At 48.3% G+C, this 27689-nt stretch overlaps 1 protein-coding gene across 2 annotated transcripts in view; it reads right to left on the minus strand.

Annotated features, from left to right (window-relative positions):
* Window positions 1-1856: 1856 nt before the first annotated feature.
* Window positions 1857-27689, minus strand: part of LOC110538191 (inactive phospholipase C-like protein 2) — a 102305-nt gene continuing 76472 nt past the window's right edge. The window contains exons 3-6 of one of the 2 annotated variants that reach the window (XM_036938251.2): window positions 27130-27333; window positions 24549-24624; window positions 9975-10084; window positions 1857-3693 (exon numbers count right to left, since the gene is read on the minus strand). In XM_036938251.2, coding sequence (XP_036794146.2) covers window positions 3304-3693; window positions 9975-10084; window positions 24549-24624; window positions 27130-27333 — 780 coding nt within the window. In that variant the 3' untranslated portion in view covers window positions 1857-3303. Of the gene's footprint in view, window positions 3694-9885; window positions 10085-24548; window positions 24625-27129; window positions 27334-27689 lie in introns of both variants that reach the window. The other variant, XR_016485240.1, reaches the window with a different exon arrangement.

The raw sequence follows: 27689 nt of genomic DNA on the forward strand, positions 1-27689 counted from the left end.
CTCCTTGCTCGCACATACTTTTTCAGTTCTGCCCACACATTTTCTATAGGATTGGGGTCAGGGCTTTGTGATGGCCACTCCGATACCTTGACTTTGCTGTCCTTAAGCCATTTTGCCACAACTTTAGAAGTATGCTTTGGGTCATTGTCTATTTGGAAGACCCATTTTGCAACCAAGCTTTAACTTCCTGACTGATGTCGTGAGATGTTGCTTCAATATATCCACACAATTTTCCCCCCTCATGTAGCCATCTATTTTGTGAAGTGTACCAGTCCCTATTGCAGCAAAGCATCCCCACAACATGATGCTGCCAGCCCCGTGCTTCACGGTTGGGATGGTGTTCTTCGGCTTGCAAGCCTCCCCCCTTTTCCTCCAAACATAGCGATGGTCATTATGGTCAAACAGTTATATTTTTGTTTCATCAGACCAGAGGACATTTCTCCAAAAAGTACGATCCTTCTCCCCATGTGCAGTTGTAAACCGTAGTTTGGCTTTTTTAAGGCGGTTTTGGAGCAGTGGCTTCTTCCTTGCTGAGCGGCCTTTCAGGTTATGTCGATGTAGGACTCATTTTACTGTGGATATAGATACTTTTGTACCTGTTTCCACCAGCATCTTCACAAGGTCCTTTGCTGTTGTTCTGGGATTGATTTGCACTTTTCGCACCAAAGTACGTTCATCTCTAGGTGACAGAACGCGCCTCCTTCCTGAGCAGTATGATGGTTGCATGGTCCCATGGTGTTTATACTTGCGCACTATTGTTTGTACAGATGAACGTGGTACCTTCAGTCATTTGGAAATTGCTCCCAAGGATGAACCAGACTTGTGGAGGTCTACAATTCTTTTTCTGAGGTCTTGGCTGATTTCTTTTGATTTTCCCATGATGTCAAGCAAAGAGGCACTGAGTTTGAAGGTAGGCCTTGAAATACATCCACAGGTACACCTCCAATTGACTCAAATGATGTCAATTAGCCTATCAGAAGTTTCTAAAGCCATGACATAATTTTCTGGAATTTTCCAAGCTGTTTAAAGGCACAGTCAACTTAGTGTATGTAAACTTCCTACCCACTGGAATTGTGATACAGTGAACATTAAGTGAAATAATCTGTCTGTAAACAATTGTTGGAAAAATGACTTGTGCCATGCACAAAGTAGATGTCCTTACCAACTTACCAAAACTATAGTTTGTTAACAAGAAATTTGTGGAGTGGTTGAAAAACGAGTATTAATGACTCCAACCTAAGTGTATGTAAACTTCTGACTTCAACTGTATATATACTGAGATCGTGTGACACTTAGATCGTACACAGCTGGACTTTATTTAACTAAATATGTGACTTCTGAAGGCAATTGGTTGCACCAGATCGTATTTAGGGACTTCATAGCAGAGGGGGTGAATACATATGCACCCACCACTTTTCAGTTTTTTATTTTTTAGAATTTTTTAAAACATGTTTTTTCTTCTTCATTTCACTTCACCAATTTGGAATATTTTGTGTACGTCCATTACATGAAATCCAAAGAAATATCCATTTAAATTACAGGTTGTAATGCAACAAAACAGGAAAAACACTGAATACTTTTGCAAGGCACTGTATGTGTGGTGTACAGAGATGAGGTATAGTACCTGACTTTAGCAGACGGGTGAATCCCTCATGCCCATTTCCCTCACAGACACGGTCTCTCATAACCTTTTACCTACTATTTGTCGCCACCTTCTGGAGTTGCCTCAGAATTGCTTCATACAATATATTCCCCATTCTTGTCCTGCAGAAGGAAGCCTACATGTTCATGTCAGGTGGGCTGCCAGTATAAAGACAATGACAAAGTGGAAGAATTGAAGAATAGGAGGCAGGACAAACAATGAATCCAGTTTTAATGGGCCGTTTTAAGGAGCTCATACAGAACCACACCACTTTGCAGTGAAACACAAGTCAGGTTATTGTTTGACCCAATTTTTTGGAATGATGACCCCCAACCCAAACAAAAACCCAAACCCACCCTGACCTCTAACCCCTACACCCAACATTCCACACCACCTGTCTTGATCTGCAGCACAGAACAACAGGTATCAAGTCACTGTATATGTAGAAGCAATGTACTGTATATAAAATAATTGTAATACGAATATAACTAACATCAATTATAACAATCATATCAATGGGATATTTTGTTTCAGGGAGAATTATCAGAGATAAATGTAAAGGGTCTTTTCATTACTTGTACATACATACAGTACACATCTATATAGATTCATAGTTTCTCTTTTAGGTTAGGTGTGTGTTTGATTGACAGCGAGAATCTGGCCCAGGTCAATGTTTCTCTTGTGATCTTTGACCTATAGAGTCCTTTAGTCTCTTCAGCGCAGACGGGGTCAACAGACTGCTCCAGTTAAAACAGGCTGGTGAGCTCTATTCTAGTAGAACTGCAGTCCTTTACCGTCTCTCTCCCAGACAGCTCGCAGGTTCATTTGTGCAGTAATGGTCCTCTAGCTAGGATCCCTACAGAGCTCAGAGTCCGTGTGAGCTGCTCCACGTTGTGCATTTAAAACGGCAGCCTCCTCCTCGGCGAGAAGGGCAAAAGGGTTGAAGCTCAGGATGACGCATGGAAGGGCAGATCTACAGGTGTATGGAGTAAACATAAGGGAGAAGATAGAGGAGGAAAGGGTCCTGGACATGCTATGGGTATCCTAGGGGAATCCAAAGGCGAACTTGTGCGGTATGAAATGCCATTGTAAGGTGCCTGTACCCGCAGGGCCAGCAGTGCTGGCACTGCCCAGAGGAAGACAGCAAGACTCTCCTGACAGACTGACTGACTCAACGATTGACTGACTGAGAGACTGACTGAACTCGCTAATATGGGTGTTATTCGCCCTTTCGAATCCAAGAGAGATAAATAGGACAGGAGAGAGAGCTGATAGAGACATTTCTTCTTTGTCTCTAAAACAATACATTTTCAAACTTGTGTCTCTTGTCTTTTACGGCGAGTTTTCTTCCCCGTCCCTTGCTCTATTTGCTGTTTCTCTTCTGCTCTTTCCCTCTCACCATCTCTCCCCCTCTCCCTTTCCTGCTCTTTTTCCTTCTCCATCTCCTTCATTCTCTCCTTCTCCATCTCCTTCATTCTCTCCTTTTCCCTCTCTTCTTTTTTCCTTTCTATCTCACTCTGCCTGTCCATCTTCGGGGGTGTTAAAGGAACCATCCATGTTCTTTGCTCTTCTCCTCTCTGCTTCTCAAGCCCCCTCTCTCTTTCTATTCTCCTCTCCCTGTCTCTCTTTGGGTGGACTCCACTGCGGGTACAGGCAACGGGTCAGCAGGAACCATCGCTGGCCGTCTCGTTCTCAGAGATGGCATCGTGAGAGCCTGCTGCCCTATACTGCGGGGGCTGTGGTGGGAGGGGAGGCAAAGACGGGCGCTGAGTCAGGGGATGGGGTTGAGTATGGAGCTGGGCCTGGAGCTGTGGTTGGGCCTGGAGCTGTGGTTGGGCCTCGGGCTGGGGTTCAGCCAGGTGTTGGGACAGAGGCTGGGCCTGGGGTTGGGGTTGGGTCTGGGACTGCGCTTGCGCTTGCAGTGGATAGTGTTGGAGCTGAGGGGAGGTAGCTCCGTTCTTGCTCAGGCCACAGGACTGGGTGGCACAGTGGATCTGACGCAGAGTGTCCAAAGCCTCACTCTTAGCGTGCTTCAGGAGGTCCGCCTGACCCTGACAGAGAGAGACAAGAAAGAAAGAGACAAATGAGAAAGAGAGAGAGAATGCTGTCACTCATGTGTTTTAGTAATGCCCTCTATATCAGACGTTGTCAGAGGAAGGCCCAAACATTTTGCAGACTCCAGCCACCCAAGCCATAGATAGTTCTCTCTGCTACCGCACGGCAAGCGGTACCAGTGCACCAAGTCTAGAACCAACAGGACCCTAAGTAGCTTCTACCCCCAAGCCATAAGACTGCTAAACAAGACTGCTAAACAAGACTGCTAAATAGCCAATCAAATGGATACCCACTGCTGCTACTACTGCTGCCTAATCACTTTACCCATACTATATGTACATAGCTACTTTAATTACCTCGTACCCCTGCACATCGACTCAGTACTGGTACTCCCTGTATATAGCCTTGTTATTTTAACTTGTCATTGTTATACGTTATTAACTGTGTATTTATTCCTCGTGTCACTATTTCTGTTTTTTTTTAAATCTTTAACTCATTTTTGAAAAATGAGGTAAGTATTTCACTGTTAGTCTACACTTGTTGTTTACAAAGCATGTGACAAATACAATTCAATGCACTACATTATTTTAGCCAGCAGATAGCAGCCTACATCCATTCTGCAGTGTGGTTGGAGGAATTCTCTGCGGTTCCTCAGAGCCCCTTCAAAAGTAATCTGTTGATAAGTGATCCCACACCATCGTCATCGTCCTCTTCATTTAGGAACACGCCAGAGATGAAACCGGGCCAGATGGGGAGGAAGTGGTCAGGGCAGGCATCCCGCTTTATGGCGTTGTAAAGTCAATCAGGGCAGTTTCCGTGGCTGCCTTGGTTTCTGAGTGAAAGAATGGGCTACTGCAGCCCTGCTGGCTCTATTCTGTAATGTTGTGGGCCTGGATTCATCTCCGTAGACATTCAGACTGGAAAGACGTAGAAAGGGGTTCCTGGGGCTTCATCCTCAACAACAAAACAAAACCAGCCCCTTCAAAACCTGTGTCCCTAAAGAAAAAACACAGACCCTCACTCTAAACACTCCCCTCTTCTCTTCTCCCCTCTTCTCTTCCTTGTCTTCTCTCTACATCCTTACCACTATCACCATCCCAGTATGTCTCTTTCTCCATGTCTTCCACCACCATCCCACCCACCACATCCCTTCACAGCCCACCTCAACAGCAACCGTCCCCTATTCTCTGACTCTGGTTGTCTCTGAAGCTCTCTGAGTCTCATCACCATACTCACATATTCCACCCTGCCGTCGTCAGCAGTTAGCGGGCTAAGAGATCCTGAGAGGCGTCCCTGTGGGCGATGCTGTTTGAGGCGGGGACCAGGGAACATGTCCTGTCTGTACTGGGGGTGTCTGTCTGTTTGTCTGTCGGTCTGTACTACAGTCTATTCCCACTGCCACTGGGCAGACAGGTTAGAGTGGCGTGTAGTTCAGGGGGGGTTGAGGGTACAACCCTGGACAAAATGCCTCTTGTTCCCCTCTCACATGAGGGTAATGCTTAGCGACAAGTCTTCTACATGAAGGGCCTCAGAACACAATCCACTCCAACAGCATGAATAAATCAGATGTTTGAGAAATGATGTAATGTTCCTGTGTGAGTCACAAAGCTGGTGCTGCTGTTCCAGTAAGGGACTTGGCTGGTGGTACCGGAACCAAATCACAATGGGCTGAGCTCAACCATGGCTACGGGTCCACTCACCCCCGCAGCTGGCCTGGCCTGCACAGCGTTTCACTGGGGGTTAGCCAAGGCTGAGGCTCCACAGCACACAGAACCACCAATCACACATTTCCAACTGTAGAACTCCGAACCAATCACAGTTGTTCCTTCCTCGTCCTTAACACAGTCCATTATCCTGATACTATAATTGTTTATTTTTGGGAAGGTTTATCGCAACCTCCAATTTGCCTCCAGATCTGAACGTATGGGTCAGAGGACTTAGTGAAACTATAGGTTAGCTGTGGAGAGAGCCCTAAGACTGGTGACAGGAGGAGCTTCAACGTGGACAGTCCTTTAATCATTGACTTCTAAGTTACTATGCGTCAAGAACAATACTGTATCTAGAGAATCAGACTAGCTGGTGTTGCTGGGGGGTAGGTAGTGGTCTCTACAATCCCATAGTGTCTTTGCAGCTTCTTAAGTTTCTATAAAAGGAATGTGGAACCAGTGAGTTGGGCTGAATTGGAACCAGTGAGTTGGGCTGAATTGGAACCAGTGAGTTGGGCTGAATTGGAACCAGTGAGTTGGGCTGAATTGGAACCAGTGAGTTGGGCTGAATTGGAACCAGTGAGTTGGGCTGAATTGGAACCAGTGAGTTGGGCTGAATTGGAACCAGTGAGTTGGGCTGAATTGGAACCAGTGAGTTGGGCTGAATTGGAACAAGTGAGTTGGGCTGAATTGGAACCAGTGAGTTGGGCTGAATTGGAACCAGTGAGTTGGGCTGAATTGGAACCAGTGAGTTGGGCTGAATTGGAACCGGTGAGTTGGGCTGAATTGAGAGGTGACTGCCTGCCTGGACACACAGACCACACTGCCTCATACCAAATGTTCACCACCATAAAGAGAGGGAGATTAGCTGTATGCAGATACGGACATGCAGCCTGTACCCATAACTCACCGTACAGACACGAGGAAGGAGGAAGGAGAGAGAAGGATGATGCATGGAGGGATGGAGGGGGCAAGGCATTAGGTTTCGGGTGTCCACGTTAGGCTTCTTAAGTGCTTAAGTCCTTCAGTTCTATAGAGTGAATTAAAGCTTAAAATTAAGGTAAGACTGCCAGCCACATATGCTGCCGAAGAACAACGAGTCCAAATAAAATAGGTTGAGCAACAGACTTTTTGAAGGTGCATCTAGAACTACTCTTAACCTTGTCTAGTGGCTGACACTACCTTTGAGTGTTCTATTTCCATTCTCGCTTCTATCCCGTTTCATATGTTCTTTAACGTAGTTTCTGGTCCTGTTTGATGCAGCCCAGAGTTCTCCCTGATAAAAAGGTCCTGGGGAATTAATTTATCCCTGGTCACATCCTCCCTCTCTCTCTGGCTGCCAGCCCGGCAGAGCCCCAAACCAGGCTAAACACTTCACTCAATCCTGAATAATTACATCCAGATGAGATCGAAAACACACATCACACATTCCCTCTATGTCCTTATTTGTGCCTTGGCGAGACGGTGGCGAGGCTTAGTGCTTTATCAGTGCTGCTATTACCACAGGTAATGATTCATTGAGGCTGTGAAACGAGGGAGTTGGGCCCCGCTTTATATGATCGTGGGCCTGTGTCAGAGGATGTGAGGAGAGGTGAGGAGACAGGAAAGAGAGGACAGAGAAGGGAGAGAGGGGAGAGAGGAGAGAGAGGAGAGAGAGAGAGTGAGAGAGAGAATATAGAGGGGAGAGAGGGGACAGGAGAGTGAGATGAAGAGGGGAGAGAGAAGGGGGAGAGAGGAGAGAGAAGAGAGAGAGAGAGAGAGAGAGAGAGAGAGGAGAGAGAGAGAGTGAGAGAGAGAGAGAGAGAGAGAATATAGAGGGGAGAGAGGGGACAGGAGAGTGAGATGAAGAGGGGAGAGAGAAGGGGGAGAGGGGAGAGAGGAGAGAGAGAGAGAGAGAGAGAGAGAGAATATTGAGGGGAGAGAGGGGACAGGAGAGTGAGATGAAGAGGGGAGAGAGAACGGGGGAGAGCGTGACACCAATGGACCACCTAAGAGCACTGCTGGGTCCAAAACTCCCGGGAGAGGGGGTGATGGTGGAGAGGGGTGGAGCCTACTGTGCATGTTGGCTAACCAATGGTGTGGGATGGTATCATCCAACATGAAAAAATACTACAGTTTAGTACAGAATATTTCAGTATTTACTATAGAATTCTATAGTTAAACATAGTATACTGTAGAATACTATACTACACACTGTAGTATCCCTCGGTCATGTGTAGTACTTACTATAGCATGTTGTAGTATACTGTAGAATACTGTAGTAAATACTACAGTATTAAATATGCAAAAAAAGCACTGTAGTAAATACTGCAGTAATGTCTGCAAAAACAGTAAAGTCAGCAAAAACACTACACTTTTTTAACTGAGGTAAATACTACAGTATTTCATTTACATATACCCTACTCATTCCCTTCTCCTATATCGCAATTTACACCATCCATAAGTGAGAATCCTACATGCCAAATCCGCAAAAACACTACATGAATTAAGATAGGATATACTACAGGTTTCTTTTACTACAGTATTTATACTATAGTTAACTGTAAATACTACAGTATACTACAGTGAATACTCAACCCCATCCCCTCCCTTCGCCAGACCATCTCTGGAGACCTTCTCCCATTCCTCATCAACTCATCCCTGACCACTGGCTGTGTCCCCTCTGACTTCAAAATGGCCCGAGTCGCTAGCCTCCTCAAGAAACCAGCACTAAACTCATCTGGCATCAAAACCTATAGACCTGCATCCCTTCTTTCTTTTCTTTCCAAAACACTTGAGCGTGTTGTCTCTGATCAACTTTCTCGTTATCTCTCTCAGAACGACCTTCTTGACCCTAACCAGTCAGGCTTCAAGATGGGTCACTCAACCGAGACCGCTCTTCATTGTGTCATGGAGACTTTTCGCACTTCCAAAGCTGACTCTCTCTGTTCTCATCCTCCTACATCTATCCGCTGCATTCGACACTGTGAATTATCCCACCCTCTCAGGGCTGGGCGTCTCAGGCTCTGCCCACTCTTGGATTGAATCCTACCTTGCAGGCCGCTCCTACCAGGTGACATGGAGAGGATCTGTGTCTGTCCAACGTATTCTCACTACTGGTGTCCCTCAGGGCTCAGTTCTAGGCCCTCTCCTCTTCTCTCTATATACCAAATCGCTCAGCTCCGTCATATCCTCACATGGTCTCTCCTATCATTGCTATGCGGATGACACTCAACTACTTTTCTCCATCCCCCCTACTGACACCCAGGTGGCGACACACATCTCTGCGTGCTTGGCAGATATCTCAACTTGGATGTGGGCCCACCACCTCAGCCTCAACAAGACGGAGCTGATCTTCCTCCCGGGGAAGGCCTGCCCGCTCAAAGACCTCTCCATCACGGTTGACAACTCCACAGTGTCGCCCTCCCAGAGTGCAAAGAACCTTGGCGTGACCCTGGACAACAACCTGTTGTTCTCTGCAAACATCAAAGCAGTGACTCGTTCCTGCAGGTTCATTCTCTACAACATCCGTAGAGCACGACCCTACCTCACACAGGAAGCAGCGCAGTTCCTAATCCAGGCACTTGTCCTCTCTCTTCTGGACTACTGCAACTCACCGTTGGCTGGGCTCCCCGCTTGTGCCATCAAACCCCTGCAACTTATCCAGAACACTGCAGCCCACCTGTTTCAACCTTCCCAAGTTCTCTCATGTTAGCCCGCTTCTCCGCACACTCCACTGGCTTCCAGTTGAAGCTCACTTCCACTGCAAGACCATGGTGCTTACCTAAGGAACAGCAAGAGGAACTGCAACTCCCTAACTTCAGGCTATGCTCAAACCCCACACCCCAACCCAAGTCCTCCGTTCTGCCACTTCTGGTCTCTTGTCCCTCCCACCCCTAGGAGGGCAGCTCCCGCTCAGCCCAATCAAAGCTCTTCTCTGTCCTGGCACTGCAATGGTGGAACCAGCTTCCCACTGAAGCTAGGACAGCAGAGTCCCTGCCTATCTTCTGAAAACATCTGAAACCTTACCTCTTCAAACAGTATCTTAAATAATCCTCATCCTCTCCTAAGACCCCCCCTAAAATGTAAAATGTAAATAGTATGCTATAGTATTTTTTTCATGTGGGATGTGTTATCATGTTAATTACTGCTGAGCCCACAGATACAGCTGTAGGCCAGAGCTGCACCATTTAATTAAGATATTTAAGGATTACAAAGAAGGGAGGTGCCAATTAGCCAAATTGATGTAATCTCCTGGGAGAGTACAGCAGCAACATCACTGTAAATTACTGAAAGTTGTTGCAAAGCAATAACCTTGTGAACTTATGCAGACCGAGGCAGTATTTCTAACGAATGATGCACTAGCCATACATTGCTAGTGTTATGTTGACAAAGTGTGTGGATGTACACGATACAGTACACTATCCATTAGTCTTTAATAGTACAGTATCTTGTCAAAGAGTTTCCTGTGTTTTAGGATGGATGGATGTACTGTACTCATACCTTGAGGACGGTGATGTTCCAGGCGTAGCTCTCCATGGCTTTCTGTAGCTTCCTGTGTTTTAGGATGGATGGATGTACTGTACTCATACCTTGAGGACGGTGATGTTCCAGGCGTAGCTCTCCATGGCTTTCTGTAGCTTCCGGCCCTTCAGGCCCTCCTTCGCCCCGATCCTGTGAAGGTCCACATGGAAGTCCAGTCCTGGATAAACACAAACACAAGAGGTGAATGGACTGTTCATAGGGTACAGGCAGCCAAGGTCAGAGGGGTTAGCATAAAGCGGAAGTTGAATTTCCATTGGACCGTGTGTGCATTTGGACAATAAAACAATGTTATTCATCTTCAGCTGCAGGGCTTTCTGTAACACACCACCCCGGACGGTCCCATGGCCTGTAGGGTGTACAGTACCATCACCACCCCGGACGGTCCCATGGCCTGTAGGGTGTACTATACCATCACCACCCCAGATGGCCCCATGGCCTGTAGGGTGTACTATACCATCACCACCCCAGAGGGCACCATGGCCTGTAGGGTGTACTATACCATCACCACCCCAGATGGCCCCATGGCCTGTAGGATGTACTATACCATCACCACCCCGGACGGTCCCATGACCTGTAGGGTGTACTATACCATCACCACCCCAGATGGCACCATGGCCTGTAGGGTGTACTGTACCATCACCACCCCAGATGGCCCCATGGCCTGTAGGGTGTACTGTATGGATTTGGCCCCATGGCCTGTAGGGTGTACTGTAAAATCACCACCCCAGATGGCAACTTGGCCTGTAGGGTGTACTGTACCATCACCACCCCGGACGGTCCCATGGCCTGTAGGGTGTACTATATCACCACCCCGGACGGTCCCATGGCCTGTAGGGTGTACAGTACCATCACCACCCCGGACGGTCCCATGGCCTGTAGGGTGTACTATACCTTCACCACCCCAGATGGCCCCATGGCCTGTAGGGTGTACTATACCCTCACCACCCCAGATGGCCCCATGGCCTGTAGGGTGTACTGTACCATCACCACCCCGGACGGTCCCATGGCCTGTAGGGTGTACTATACCCTCACCACCCCAGATGGCCCCATGGCCTGTAGGGTGTACTATACCATCACCACCCCGGACGGTCCCATGGCCTGTAGGGTGTACTATACCATCACCACCCCAGATGGCCCCATGGCCTGTAGGGTGTACAGTACCATCACCACCCCGGACGGTCCCATGGCCTGTAGGGTGTACTATACCCTCACCACCCCGGACAGCCCCATGGCCTGTAGGGTGTACTATACCCTCACCATCCCAGATGGCCCCATGGCCTGTAGGGTGTACTATACCCTCACCACCCCAGATGGCCCCATGGCCAGTAGGGTGTACTGTACCATCACCACCCCGGACGGTCCCATGGCCTGTAGGGTGTACTGTACCATCACCACCCCGGACGGTCCCATGGCCTGTAGGGTGTCCTGTACCATCACCACCCCAGATGGCCCCATGGCCTGTAGGGTGTACTGTACCATCACCACCCCAGATGGCCCCATGGCCTGTAGGGTGTACTGTACCATCACCACCCCGGACGGTCCCATGGCCTGTAGGGTGTACTGTACCATCACCACCCCAGATGGCCCCATGGCCTGTAGGGTGTACTGTACCAATACCATCCCAGATGGCCCCATGGCCTGTAGGGTGTACTATACCATCACCACCCCGGACAGCCCCATGGCCTGTAGGGTGTACTGTACCATCACCACCCCGGACGGTCCCATGGCCTGTAGGGTGTACTATATCACCACCCCGGACGGTCCCATGGCCTGTAGGGTGTACTGTACCATCACCACCCCAGATGGCACCATGGCCTGTAGGGTGTACTGTACCATCACCACCCGGACGGTCCCATGGCCTGTAGGGTGTACTATACCATCACCACCCCAGATGGCCCCATGGCCTGTAGGGTGTACTATACCATCACCACCCCGGATGGTCCCATGGCCTGTAGGGTGTACTATACCATCACCACCCCAGATGGCACCATGGCCTGTAGGGTGTACTGTACCATCACCACCCGGACGGTCCCATGGCCTGTAGGGTGTACTATACCATCACCACCCCAGATGGCCCCATGGCCTGTAGGGTGTACTGTACCATCACCACCCCGGACGGTCCCATGGCCTGTAGGGTGTACTGTACCATCACCACCCCAGATGGCCCCATGGCCTGTAAGGGTGTACTGTACCATCACCACCCCAGATGGCCCCATGGCCTGTAGGGTGTACTGTATGGATTTGGCCCCATGGCCTGTAGGGTGTACTGTACCATCACCACCCCAGATGGCAACTTGGCCTGTAGGGTGTACTGTACCATCACCACCCCGGACGGTCCCATGGCCTGTAGGGTGTACTATATCACCACCCCGGACGGTCCCATGGCCTGTAGGGTGTACAGTACCATCACCACCCCGGACGGTCCCATGGCCTGTAGGGTGTACTATACCTTCACCACCCCAGATGGCCCCATGGCCTGTAGGGTGTACTATACCCTCACCACCCCAGATGGCCCCATGGCCTGTAGGGTGTACTGTACCATCACCACCCCGGACGGTCCCATGGCCTGTAGGGTGTACTATACCCTCACCACCCCAGATGGCCCCATGGCCTGTAGGGTGTACTATACCATCACCACCCCGGACGGTCCCATGGCCTGTAGGGTGTACTATACCATCACCACCCCAGATGGCCCCATGGCCTGTAGGGTGTACAGTACCATCACCACCCCGGACAGTCCCGTGGCCTGTAGGGTGTACTATACCCTCACCACCCCAGATGGCCCCATGGCCTGTAGGGTGTACTATACCCTCACCACCCCAGATGGCCCCATGGCCAGTAGGGTGTACTGTACCATCACCACCCCGGACGGTCCCATGGCCTGTAGGGTGTACTGTACCATCACCACCCCGGACGGTCCCATGGCCTGTAGGGTGTCCTGTACCATCACCACCCCAGATGGCCCCATGGCCTGTAGGGTGTACTGTACCATCACCACCCCAGATGGCCCCATGGCCTGTAGGGTGTACTGTACCATCACCACCCCGGACGGTCCCATGGCCTGTAGGGTGTACTGTACCATCACCACCCCAGATGGCCCCATGGCCTGTAGGGTGTACTGTACCAATACCACCCCAGATGGCCCCATGGCCTGTAGGGTGTACTATACCATCACCACCCCGGACAGCCCCATGGCCTGTAGGGTGTACTGTACCATCACCACCCCGGACGGTCCCATGGCCTGTAGGGTGTACTATATCACCACCCCGGACGGTCCCATGGCCTGTAGGGTGTACTGTACCAATACCACCCCAGATGGCCCCATGGCCTGTAGGGTGTACTATACCATCACCACCCCGGACGGTCCCATGGCCTGTAGGGTGTACTATATCACCACCCCGGACGGTCCCATGGCCTGTAGGGTGTACTATACCATCATCACCCCGGACAGCCCCATGGCCTGTAGGGTGTACTATACCATCACCACACTGGACAGTCCCATGGCTTGTAGGGTGTACTGTACCATCACCACCCTGGACAGTCCCATGGCTTGTAGGGTGTACTGTACCATCACCACCCTGGATGGTACCATGGCCTGTACTGTACTGCTGTAAATCTGTCCACTGTCCAGATCATCTACCACTGGATTGACACTGACTTCTACATTACACAGCTACTGTAATGCTGAGTACATCTGCTTCCCTGGACACTTTTTCAGAGTTTGAGGATAAAGTCTAAATACAGAGCAACTTCCCACTACAAAGACATGTCCCTACCCTTCATGTTGTGTGCTCCACTTAAAAAGTCCCCTCAACAAAGTATGCCATCACCATTCCGGTTCCCCATGGCACACATTGGCACACCCATTTCTCCATTCCTCCTGCAGAGCCCCCCCTTGACAGGCACACGCCCATAAAACCACACACACCACCACAGTTCAGTGGCTGAGAATCACCCTAGCCCGAGAGGCCATGGAGAACATAACAAGAGAGGGAAAGAGAGAAAGATATTATTAGTGAGCTGCTTCTGAGCAGTAGTGTAACTGGGGCATCCAGGGGTTATAAATAGCACCTGGGCGTGATACGAACAACAACAATAATAACGGTGAACAACAATACGTTTCCAGACAGAGGTCATTTCTCTCTTTCTCTCTCTGTGCCCAGCCTTCTGACACGCTCTCCTCTCATCCATCCATCCACTCATCTGCCCATCTCTCTCTCTGTGCCCAGCCTTCTGACACGCTCTCCTCTCATCCATCCATCCACTCATCTGCCCATCTCTCTCTCTGTGCCCAGCCTTCTGACACACTCTCCTCTCATCCATCCATCCACTCATCTGCCCATCTCTCTCTCTGTGCCCAGCCTTCTGACATGCTCTCCTCTCATCCATCCATCCACTCATCTGCCCATCTCTCTCTCTGTGCCCAGCCTTCTGACACGCTCTACTCTCATCCATCCATCCACTCATCTGCCCATCTCTCTCTCTGTGCCCAGCCTTCTGACACGCTCTCCTCTCATCCATCCATCCACTCATCTGCCCATCTCTCTCTCTGTGCCCAGCCTTCTGACACGCTCTCCTCTCATCCATCCATCCACTCATCTGCCCATCTCTCTCTCTGTGCCCAGCCTTCTGACACGCTCTCCTCTCATCCATCCATCCACTCATCTGCCCATCTCTCTCTCTGTGCCCAGCCTTCTGACACGCTCTCCTCTCATCCATCCATCCACTCATCTGCCCATCTCTCTCTCTGTGCCCAGCCTTCTGACACGCTCTCCTCTCATCCATCCATCCACTCATCTGCCCATCTCTCTCTCTGTGCCCAGCCTTCTGACATGCTCTCCTCTCATCCATCCATCCACTCATCTGCCCATCTCTCTCTCTGTGTCCAGCCTTCTGACACGCTCTCCTCTCATCCATCCATCCACTCATCTGCCCATCTCTCTCTCTGTGCCCAGCCTTCTGACACGCTCTACTCTGATCCATCCATCCACTCATCTGCCCATCTCTCTCTCTGTGTCCAGCCTTCTGACACGCTCTCCTCTCATCCATCCATCCACTCATCTGCCCATCTCTCTCTCTGTGCCCAGCCTTCTGACACGCTCTCCTCTCATCCATCCATCCACTCATCTGCCCATCTCTCTCTCTGTGCCCAGCCTTCTGACACGCTCTCCTCTCATCCATCCATCCACTCATCTGCCCATCTCTCTCTCTGTGCCCAGCCTTCTGACACACTCTCCTCTCATCCATCCATCCACTCATCTGCCCATCTCTCTCTCTGTGCCCAGCCTTCTGACACGCTCTCCTCTCATCCATCCATCTACTCATCTGCCCATCTCTCTCTCTGTGCCCAGCCTTCTGACACGCTCTCCTCTCCTCTCATCCATCCACTCATCTGCCCATCTCTCTCTCTGTGCCCAGCCTTCTGACACGCTCTCCTCTCATCCATCCATCCACTCATCTGCCCATCTCTCTCTCTGTGCCCAGCCTTCTGACACGCTCTCCTCTCATCCATCCATCCACTCATCTGCCCATCTCTCTCTCGCCTGGCTTACTCTACTGCCCGTTCTTTCAAAGTGATAATAATCACTGTTGTTATATTAAGCTGTTCTGTTCCCATTTACTTGATGGTTTAATATTTTTGTACCGTGTTTCCACGAGCTGTCAGTGAAATGAATCAGTGAGATATCATATCCTGGACCTCAACCCATTCATTTAACTCCTATATATTCACAACAAAACCAAAAGTAAAGGTGTCAGACTCAGTTCTTAAAAGGGGAGATCTGCAGTTGCTACATCCATTTTTGGATTTATGAATTCATAAATATTTATATATGTACCCGTTCATTCTTGAAGAATATAACATAGAAATGAGCTTAGTTCAATTGTCAAGTCCAATCAGAACCCAAAATATAAGCTTGTTTTACCAATGTTTGTAAGCATTATACATGTAAACAAACTCTGCATAGCCTCAAAACATGCTTAAAAATCTATTTTTTATATACATATTGGATGGTCAGTCCTTGCATCCATAGCTCTGTCTATGACTTTAAGAGTGTTTACATTTTTCTCCGGGCCCATCCCTCAGCTTGAGGAACCTTGTGGCACACAGCCTCTCAGACCATTTCATTACCCAATTGTCCTGTTCCCCTCCGGTGGCACACTTGTCATTTTTAACTGTCACTTCAAGTAATGCACCCCTAGGGCATACTCTACTCTATCACGGCTGAGTCTCACGCTTTGCTTCTCGTGTGGAGAGAGAGAGAGAGAGTGAGAGAGAGACGGGCATGTCAGTGCTGGGTCGTGCTCAGAGAGAGACACACAAGAAGATGTTCCCGCTATGCACCTATACACACCTATGCTCCATATACACATAGGGAAAGGGGGTTGAATGCAGTTTAAATCATTCAACTGAAATGTGTCTTCCGCATTTAACTCAACCCCTCTGAATCAGAGAGGTGCCCCGGGGGGGCTGCCATAACTTCCACGTCTTTGGCGCCCGTGGAACAGTGGGTTAACTGCCTTGCTCAGGGGCAGACTGGCAGATTTTTACCTTGTTAGCTTGGGGATTTGATCCAGCAACCTTTCGGTTACTGGCCCAACACTTTAAGCACTGGGCTACCTGCCGCCCAAGGCGGGGAGAGAAACAGGGGGAGAGATAAGAGTAGTAAAATACAGCAAAAGAGGAGTGACAAAACAGGGCTAACGAGAGAAATAAACAGAATGGAGAAAAGGGCAGAACCACGAGAGAGTAACAGAAATCAAAAAAGAGAGGCTCCGAGCCGAGCTTCATTCATTTATTACGAGTGGTGTGCTGCGAGGGAGGGATCAGCCAAAGCCGGATTTCATCCCAGGACACCGCAGAGAATGGGATTCTCTCTGTCCAGAACAGCGGCATTGACTATGAAAAGACAGGGATCTCTTTATCCCCTGCATTTCCATGGTAATGGGATCCATGGTGAGAGGCTGCTAACCATACCAACACAGCCAGAGGAGGCGGAGAATCTCACCAAGGGACAGAGAGGGGGAGGGGAGGAAGGAATATCAATAAATAAACATAGCCATGTCCATGCAGCCTGTGCCTCCTACCTCCTCCTCCCTCCATCAGTCCTCCTGCCCTATACCCACGCTAGCTAACGCCAGTCTACTGCTGCTGTCCCTCTGGTGCCAGGGCTGGAAAAGCCCATTAAAACTGGTGATATGAATTCCGTGGTTCTCTTAAACATGATTGCAGGATTTGAATAAGCAGTTCTAGGGGTATATACATGATGTGTATGTTATGAAAAGCAACATGTATGCACGTCCACACACATTCATGCAGTCACTTGTGCACACAGCCACATATCTGTGCACCAGAACGTATGTCACAGATGCCTGTGTGGTCGATCATTGGTGCGGTCTGTGTTGTGGTGAGCCCTGGGGGCTCATCAGGCAGGCACCTCTGCATGCAGAGAGGAGTTAGCGGGGACATCTTGTTTTCTCTCTCTCTCTCTCTCGCTCTCTCTCTCTCTCTCTCTCTCTCTCTCTCTCTCTCTCTCCACATCAGCGCTACTTCCCAAATTAAATTGATTAGAAGCAATAATGGCTGGGCATAATGATCACAGAGAGGGGGTGGAGGAAGGAGGACAGAGAGAGTAAGCATTCAAACAGAGTGCTGTTTTCTCTGCCACATAAACTAAAAAAGAAACAGCCCTTTTTCGGGACCCTGTCTTTCAAAGATAATTCGTAAAAATCCAAATAACCTCACAGATCTTCATTAGAATGGATTTAAACATGTTTTCCAATGCTTGTTCAATGAACCATCAACAATTAATGAACATGCACCGTGGAACGGTCGTTAAGACATTAACGGCTTACAGACGGTAGGCAATTAAGGTCACAGTTATGAAAACTTAGGACACTAAAGAGGCCTATCTACGGACTCTGAAAAACACCAAAAGAAAGATGCCCAGGGTCCCTGCTCATCCGCGTGAACGTTCCTTAGGCATGCTGTAAGGAGGCATGAGGACTGCAGATGTAGCCAGAGCAATAAATTGCAATGTCCGTACTGTGAGACGCCTTAGACAGCGCTACAGGGAGACAGGACGGACAGCTGATCCTCTCAGTGGCAGACCACGTGTAACAACACCTGCACAGGATCGGTACAGCCAAACATCCCACCTGCGGGACAGGTACAGGATGGCAACAACAACAGCCCGAGTTACACCAGGAATGCACAATCCCTCCATCAGTGCTCAGACTGTTTGCAATAGGCTGAGAGAGGCTGGACTGAGGGCTTGTAGGCGACGTAGTAAGGCAGGTCCTCACCAGACATCACCGGCAACAACGTCGCCTATGGGCACAAACCCACATGTCGTGTCTCCGTGGGGCTGCTGAGAGCCCAGCCATGTGTGTCACAGGAACATAAAGCCGCTTCAGCTTCCTGTGTTTGTAGCTCTTTCGCTCCTTTTTCCATTCCATTTTGTTCCGTCTGGCCAAGCAATACCAAAACAGCCACCTTGTCAGAAAGCATGAGCTGGGATGCACAGGCATGGGAGGGCTGCAGGACATGTATTTTTACTTGAAGGCTGGGGTGGAGGAGGGTGAGGGAGGGAGCTGGGTGTTAGAGAAAGTGTTATGTTTGGCATGAGGCTGAGGGCCCCTAGGGGGTTCTATTTTCCTGTTTCCCCATCCCCAATGTTTTCTTATTACATAACCCAACCCTTGACATCCCACTACTGACACAGCTGTGTGAATGTATAGCTGTGTAGTTACTGGTGGGGTTTCAGCCATACTTAGCCCAGGGCTTCTTATGGGTCTGTTCTATGGAGGAGCGGGGGAGTGCATTCTGATTCAAGCCCAGCTTTCATGCTCCATTCCTGGGTATACGGGAAGCACGACACTGGCACAGGGACATGGTGCTGCCCACATGGAGGTGGCTGGGCATGGGCATGAGTCTGCTACTGAGTGACTGAGGGGAGGCCTGTGTGGTGCAGACTCGCATGTTGCTTCAGTGTCTGCTGAATTCTTTGAAAGTCCCCCCAACCATCTCAGTTTCACTCTTACACACTCTCTCTCTCTCTCTCTCTCTCTCTCTCACACACACACACACACACACACACACACACACACACACACACACACTAGCTTTACCATAGAGTGTGTCTTCAGTCTGTCTCTGCCTGGTTCTGTTAACATATGGATGTTTTTCATTCCATCCACAGTTCATTCTGAATATTGTATATATACAGTGCCTTGCGAAAGTATTCGCCCCCCTTGAACTTTGCGACCTTTTGCCACATTTCAGGCTTCAAACATAAAGATAGAAAACTGTATTTTTTTGTGAAGAATCAACAACAAGTGGGACACAATCATGAAGTGGAACGACATTTATTGGATATTTCAAACTTTTTTAACAAATCAAAAACTGAAAAATTGGGCGTGCAAAATTATTCAGACCCTTTACTTTCAGTGCAGTAAACTCTCTCCAGAAGTTCAGTGAGGATCTCTGAATGATCCAATGTTGACCTAAATGACTAATGATGATAAATACAATCCACCTGTGTGTAATCAAGTCTCCGTATAAATGCACCTGCACTGTGATAGTCTCAGAGGTCCGTTAAAAGCGCAGAGAGCATCATGAAGAACAAGGAACACACCAGGCAGGTCCGAGATACTGTTGTGAAGAAGTTTAAAGCCGGATTTGGATACAAAAAGATTTCCCAAGCTTTAAACATCCCAAGGAGCACTGTGCAAGCGATAATATTGAAATGGAAGGAGTATCAGACCACTGCAAATCTACCAAGACCTGGCCGTCCCTCTAAACTTTCAGCTCATACAAGGAGAAGACTGATCAGAGATGCAGCCAAGAGGACCATGATCACTCTGGATGAACTGCAGAGATCTACAGCTGAGGTGGGAGACTCTGTCCATAGGACAACAATCAGTCGTATATTGCACAAATCTGGCCTTTATGGAAGAGTGGCAAGAAGAAAGCCATTTCTTAAAGATATCCATAAAAAGTGTTGTTTAAAGTTTGCCACAAGCCACCTGGGAGACACACCAAACATGTGGAAGAAGGTGCTCTGGTCAGATGAAACCAAAATTTAACTTTTTGGCAACAATGCAAAACGTTATGTTTGGCGTAAAAGCAACACAGCTGAACACACCATCTCCACTGTCAAACATGGTGGTGGCAGCATCATGGTTTGGGCCTGCTTTTCTTCAGCAGGGACAGGGAAGATGGTTAAAATTGATGGGAAGATGGATGGAGCCAAATACAGGACCATTCTGGAAGAAAACCTGATGGAGTCTGCAAAAGACCTGAGACTGGGACGGAGATTTGTCTTCCAACAAGACAATGATCCAAAACATAAAGCAAAATCTACAATGGAATGGTTCAAAAATAAACATATCCAGGTGTTAGAATGGCCAAGTCAAAGTCCAGACCTGAATCCAATCGAGAATCTGTGGAAAGAACTGAAAACTGCTGTTCACAAATGCTCTCCATCCAACCTCACTGAGCTCGAGCTGTTTTGCAAGGAGGAATGGGAAAAAATTTCAGTCTCTCGATGTGCAAAACTGATAGAGACATACCCCAAGCGACTTACAGCTGTAATTGCAGCAAAAGGTGGCGCTACAAAGTATTAACTTAAGGGGGCTGAATAATTTTGCACGCCCAATTTTTCAGTTTTTGATTTGTTAAAAAAGTTTGAAATATCCAATAAATGTCGTTCCACTTCATGATTGTGTCCCACTTGTTGTTGATTCTTCACAAAAAATACAGTTTTATATCTTTATGTTTGAAGCCTGAAATGTGGCAAAAGGTCGCAAAGTTCAAGGGGGCCGAATACTTTCGCAAGGCACTGTATATATACAGTTCCTTCGGAAAGTATTCAAACCCCTTGATTTATTCCCACGTTGTTGTTACAGACTGAATAAAAAACTGGATGAAATGTATATATTTTTCCTGCACAAATATACACAGAATACCCCATAATGGCAAACTGAAAACATGTTTTTAGAATATTTTGCACTTTTAATGAAAATTAAATACAGAAATATCTAATTTACATAAGTATTCACACACCTGAGTCGATACATGTTAGAATCACCATTGGCAGCGATTACAGCTGTGTGTCTTTCTGGGTAAGTCTCTAAGGGCTTTGCACACCTGGATTGTACAATATTTGCACATTATATATATTTTTAAATTATTCAAGCTCTGTCAAGTTGCTTGTTCATTCATAGCTAGACACCCATTTTCATGTCTTGCCATAGATTTTCATGCCGATTTAAGTCAAAACTGTAACTAGGCCACTTAGAAACATTCAATGGTGTCTTGGTACGCAACTCCAGTGTATATTTGGCCTTGTGTTTCAGGTAATTGTCCTGCTGAAAGATGAATTTGTCTCCCAGTGTCTGTTGGAAAGCAGCTTTTCCTCTTGGATTTTGCCTGTGCTTAGCTCTATTCTGTTTCTTTTTATCCCCCCAAAAACACACTCGTCCTTGCAGATGACAAGCATACTAATAACATGATGCAGCCACCACCATGCTTGAAAATATGAAAGTTGTTCTAAGTGATGTGTTGTGTTGGATTTGCCCCAAACATAACACTTTGTATTCAGGACAAAGTTAATTTCTTTGCCACTTTTTTTTGCAGTATTACTTTAGTGCCTTATTGCAAACAGGATGCATGTTTTTGAATAATTTGACTCTGTACAGGCTTCCTCCTTTTCACTCTGTCATTTAGGTTAGTATTGTGGAGTAACTACAATGTTGTTGATCCATCCTCAGTTTTCTCCTATCACAGCCATTAAACTCTGTAACTGTTTAAAGTCACCGTTGGCCTCATGGTGAAATCCCTGAGTGGTTTCCTTCCTCTCCGGCAACTGGTCAATGCACTTTATGTATCGAGTCATACGTATTTGGACAAATTCACTTACAGTGTCTTCAATTTAGTCCAAATGTTTGCCTTTGGTCTCATATTCTTAGCACGCAATGATTACATCAAGCTTGTGACAACAAAGTTGTTGGATGCATTTGCCGTTTGTTTAAGTTGTGTTTTGGATTACGCTGTGCCCAATAGAAATGAATGGTAAATAATGTATTGTGTTATTTTGGAGTCACTTGCATTGTAAATAAGAATAGAATATGTTTCTAAACACTAATAAATGAATGTGGATACTACCATGATTACAGATAATCCTGAATGAATTGTGAATAATGATGAGAAAGTTACAATGTCAAAGATCATACCCCCAAGACATGCGAACCTCTCACCATTACCAGGGGGTGATATTTATGCCTCTGTAACAAAGCTGGAGTCTTTGACAATTTGTTGGGCCTTCCTCTGACACTACCTGGTATAGAGGTCCTGGATGGCAGGGAGCTTGACACCAGTGATGTACTGGGCCGTACTCACCACCCTCTGTAGTGCCTTGCGGTCGGGTGCCTTGCAGTTGCCGTACCAAGCGGTGATGTAGCCAGTCAAGATGCTCTCAACGGTGCAGCTGTAGAACTTTTGGAGGATCTGAGGGCCCAGGCCAAATCTTTTCAGCCTCCCGAGGGGGAAGGGAAGTTGTAGTGCCCTCTTCAAAACTGTGTTGGTGTGTGTGAACCATGTTAATTACTTAGCGATGTGGAGGTAACTTGAAACTCTCGACCCGCTCCACTACAGCCCCACCGATGTGGATGGGGGCGTGCTCGCCCCTCCGTTTCCTGTAGCCCTCGATCAGCCCCTTTGTCTTGCTGACGTTGAGGGAGAGGTTGTTTTCCTGGCACCACACTGCCAGGTCTCTGACCTCCTCCCTACAGGCTGCTTCACTGTCCAAATAAAAACGTTAGGAGGTGTACACATGTGCCCTCGCTGCTGGTTTACGTGCATCTGTTTAATATCCATGGGCTTACAAGTGCAGATGTACTATCTGTGTTATGTCTCGCCTTCAGAGGCGGGCAGGCACAAATACTGTAGGTAAACAAACATAATGAGGATAAATCAGGAATCCTGATGCATCTTCATCTTATCTTCTCTACCATTTAGGAGTGCTGTCTGTCTGCAGCCGACTTTCTGTCTGCAGTCGCTCAGTACTGCAGTGGGGGCAACCTGCAATTACAGCCCCGCGCAGAGGATGGGGAGCCAGGAGAAAGACAATCATTGGCCCCCTAATTAGGAGCCATTTTGCACTTAAAAGATCTCATTATAGTCAATTACAACCACACACCAAAAGCCTTAGTCACCGCGATTGTCCACAAGCCATTCAAAAAAAGAAACAGCATTGACGATCCCCTGCCTCCATTCTCTCCCTCATCCTATCTTTCTATCTATTACTGTCCTCCCTGTCCTCTTTATTCACTCAGTTTATTCACTCCTCTTGTTCCATTCAATGCCGTCTTGCTCGGTGAGTGAATTCACATGCCGACTGACGTGTTAACTACCCAGGGCTGAGTCCACGAAGATAAATGGTCAATTACTGGATGACGACAGCAATGACAGTGACTATGATGAAATCCCCACATGTATTTCTATCTCCTGGGCCAGCAGCATTCCATCCTGCATTCCACTGCTGGCTTGCCTCTGAAGCTAAGCAGGGTTGGTCCTGGTCGGACCAGATGCTGCTGGAAGTGGTGTTATAGAATATGTCATTGCCTTGTGTAGGGTGCTGGCTTTCAGATGGGATTTTAAAATGGGTGTCCTGACTCTCTGTGGTCACTAAAGCTCCCATGGCACTAATCATAAGAGTAGTGGTGTTAACTACTGGGGCGGCAGGGTAGCCTAGTGGTTAGAGCGTTGGACTAGTAACCTGTTGTTCTGCCCAGTCATTGAAAATAAGAATTTGTTGGGGCCTCCATACTACTTTCGACCTCCATCTCTCCCGAGCCCGTACTACTTTCGACCTTCGCCTCTCTCGAGCCTGTACTACTTTCGACCTCCGTCTCTCCCGAGCCCGTACTACTTTCGACCTCCGTCTCTCTCGAGCCTGTACTACTTTCGACCTTCGCCTCTCCCGAGCCCGTACTACTTTCGACCTTCGTCTCTCCCGAGCCTGTACTACTTTCGACCTCCGTCTCTCCCGAGCCCGTACTACTTTCGACCTCCGTCTCTCCCGAGCCCGTACTACTTTCGACCTTCGTCTCTCCCGAGCCTGTACTACTTTCGACCTCCGTCTCTCCCGAGCCCGTACTACTTTCGACCTCCGTCTCTCCCGACCGAGCCTGTACTACTTTCGACCTCCGTCTCTCCCGACCGAGCCTGTACTACTTTCGACCTCCGTCTCTCCCGACCGAGCCTGTACTACTTTCGACCTCCGTCTCTCCCGAGCCCGTACTACTTTCGACCTCCGTCTCTCCCGACCGAGCCTGTACTACTTTCGACCTTCGCCTCTTTGGATACCACGAAATTGTTAGTAGCTACTAACAATTGGATACCACGAAATTGGGAGAAAAGGGGGTAAAATATAAAATTTAAAACATTTTTAAAAAGATTACTCGTTGGTTATTACTGCATTGTCGGAACTAGAAACACAAGCATTTCGCTACACTCGCATTAACATCTGCTAACCATGTGTATGTGACAAATAAAATGTGATTTGATTTGATTTGATCTGTTTGTGCTGACCTGTAAAGTGAATACTACAAAGCCTTACCTGCCCGTTGTGCTTGTGTAAGCTTGGAGTAGACCACATCAGCTGACTCAATCAGCGTCCGGCTCGTCTGAATCATCTATAGAGAAATAAACAGGGGACAAGATTATGCAAAAGGAAGTGAGGTCGTACAGCATCAAGCAATTCCTGTGTCTTATGTCATGAGTCCTACTGTAGAGATGGCTAAACAGGACAATGGAAACACTACCTCTTAGAAAATAATCACACAGAATTATCATTGAATGTACACGTAGCCAAACATGGGGGAATACTATAGGAATAATGAATAACAAAGTCTAAAGGGAAATTCTTCTCAGAGACATTCGATGGAAGAGATTGTCAACATTTCTCAAAGTCCTTTGATCATTGGCTCTTTACAAACATTTTTCTCCCTCTGCTATGGCCAGACCCTGGGAATCACACCCACACACACAGAGGTAGAGACAGACAAAACACATACACCCACACACAGAGTCAGACAAAACACATGCACCCACACACACACACGGTCAGAATAAAACACATGCACCCACACACAGACAAACACACACACACACAGTCAGACAAAACACATGCACACCCCCCCCCCCCCACACACACACACACAGAGTCAGACAAAACACATGCACCCCCCCACACACACACAGAGTAAGACAAAAAACATGCACCCCCTCACACACACAGTCAGACATAACACACACACACACACACACACACAGCAACTGATGACAGAGTCCTGATCATGTGGTGACACAGTAGAGGACAGGAGGTGAGAACAGTCTGGTTGCATCCTAAATGACACCCTGTTCCATATTTAGTGTACTACTTTTGACCAGGACCCATTGGGCTCTGGCCAAAAGTAGTGCACTACATAGGGAATAGGGTGCCATTTTGTGATGCAGCCCCCATCTGGTCCCCTACCTGTGTTCCTGGAAGCATTGAGCCAGCCTTACAGCTTTAGCTGTGGCCTGATCTGAAAACCTTCTGCTTTTAGAGCCTCTCCCTCCCACGAACAGTGAGAAGCAGCTGGCCTGACCCAGCGGTCAGGAGAACGCTAATGAAGTTTCACACTTTAGTTAAGAGCACAGAGACAAGAAGCAGGCCACTGTGTGTGGGCTGGTACAGGACCACTGGCTCTGGGATCATATTGGTCAGCAGACAGGACAGGGGGCTGGCTCCCATTGGCTCAGGCTGAGCTGGGTCTTTCTGGACTGGCCTCAGGGGCGCTGACCACAGAGTTCCAATCTGCTGATCCTCAGTTCACTCCTAGGTTACGGCGCCTGCGTCCAACCAGCCCACGTGAGGACAACCATTAATGTCTTAATGGCTAGGGCTGGTACACACACACACACACACACACACACACACACACACACACACACACACACACACACACACACACACACACACACACACACACACACACACACACCAGCACACACTGGAGCCTCTGTTCTTGAGATTGGGGCATGTGCCAATGGACTAATCTTTGGAAGCACACAGTAACACTCAGCTGACAGACCCTGTGCTCAGGACAGGCAGCCTCTGTCTCAGACACACTCAGCCTCACTGTAGATTCATCTCCTCAGCTGTCGGAACTCTGCTAGCTAACGCTGGGAGGCTGGGAGCACAGGAATGTTGCAATGGAACAGCAGTGGAATTATTTTTAGGCCCTTCATTTAGGCTCTTCATTAAAGCCCTTCACATGTGAATGTAATGTACCGGGGCCATAAGAGGTACTCAAAGACAAGCATGCCGAGGGAGAAAGCTGATTAAAATACAAAGCTATTTAGAGTCTCAGTCATGGAACTTATATGAGGTTGTTGCACTCTAGGTGTCGGCAATAGGAGTGACTGGGATATGAACGGTAATGTCATGTAGCTACAACACCACAACAGTTCCTCTCTGATGACCCAGTTCAATAGGTCAAACCAATCTCCATCAGGGGGGTGGAATAGTGGGGTGTTGACTTGCTCTGAGCGCTGGGGGGGGGGGATTTTAACCACCCCTGTGTTGGCCTGTACCAGTAGGTGCCTGGTGAATAATGAATAAGCTGGTTGTTATCACAGATCAGACAGCAGCCAGGATGGAGAGTGACGGCTTGGGGAGGCACATGCGCGGGATGGGATGCCGCGCGGAAGCGCAGCAGGGCGAACCGCTCCCGAATTAATTAGTGCTTATCACAGCGCTGCAGTAGCTATAGGAAATGGTTTGTTCACTCCCTGTGGTGGAGGTCATCTGTGGCATGTTGCCTTGCTGTGTCATAATGTGCTAACAATTTATAACATTTTCCTACACTGATAGTATTATTTCAAGGCATAGTGTGCAACAGACTCTTAAAGACTGTATAGTGCACAGGGGTGTTGTAGCTTGTCACCTTACCAGGTTGTGATGCGTTTTTCATTTCATAGCACCTTTTTAGTGAATAACGTTCACACGCCTATGAACCGTCAATGAACGTTGCGCTTGCATTACTCGTTTAGCATTTACCCACAAAGCGTATCTCTCTGAATACAACATAGACCTGAACAGAGCGGTAGCTCTGCAGTGCATGTTATGCCTATGTGGTGCTGCTATAGCGTACCATGTCGTAGGCGTTGAGGACCTTGCGGAGCAGCTCGGGGACGGGGCCTTGGGCCTCCATGGTGGGGTAGGCTTGACTCAGGTCCACGGTCACCCTGAGCGCTCGCTCGCTGTTCATCAGCCACGTGGACACGGTCAGGATACACTGCTTCATGTTGGCCGCCGGCGTCAGACCACACAGCTCCTTGAACGACACCATGGCATTCTGGTAAATAAACAGAGAGGATCATGGATGAGGGTTAGCATCACGGAATCTGTAAATATTGAAAGGGATTGTAAGGTAGCGGACCCAAGGTCCAATTCAAACACAGAGAGGATGTCTCGTTGATTCTATGGTGATCATGGGCCAAGTTTACCATTATTACTACATTGCCCACAGCAACTTAAAAACCAGTAATCATTGTGACCAAAATGTCCCACAAGACCGTACTCTACACATGAGATAAATGTGGTCCACCGTATCCTGATACTCTCCTCAGGTCAGAGAAAACCTCAGGAGAGAAAGAACAGACCTGATTGCGTTTGTGTTCATTAGTGAACCTAGCGGTTCCCATGACATCA

This window comes from Oncorhynchus mykiss, chromosome 12 (assembly GCF_057628025.1).
Source record: "Oncorhynchus mykiss isolate SJ-2025 chromosome 12, ASM5762802v1, whole genome shotgun sequence".
Taxonomy (NCBI): Eukaryota; Metazoa; Chordata; class Actinopteri; order Salmoniformes; family Salmonidae; genus Oncorhynchus; species Oncorhynchus mykiss.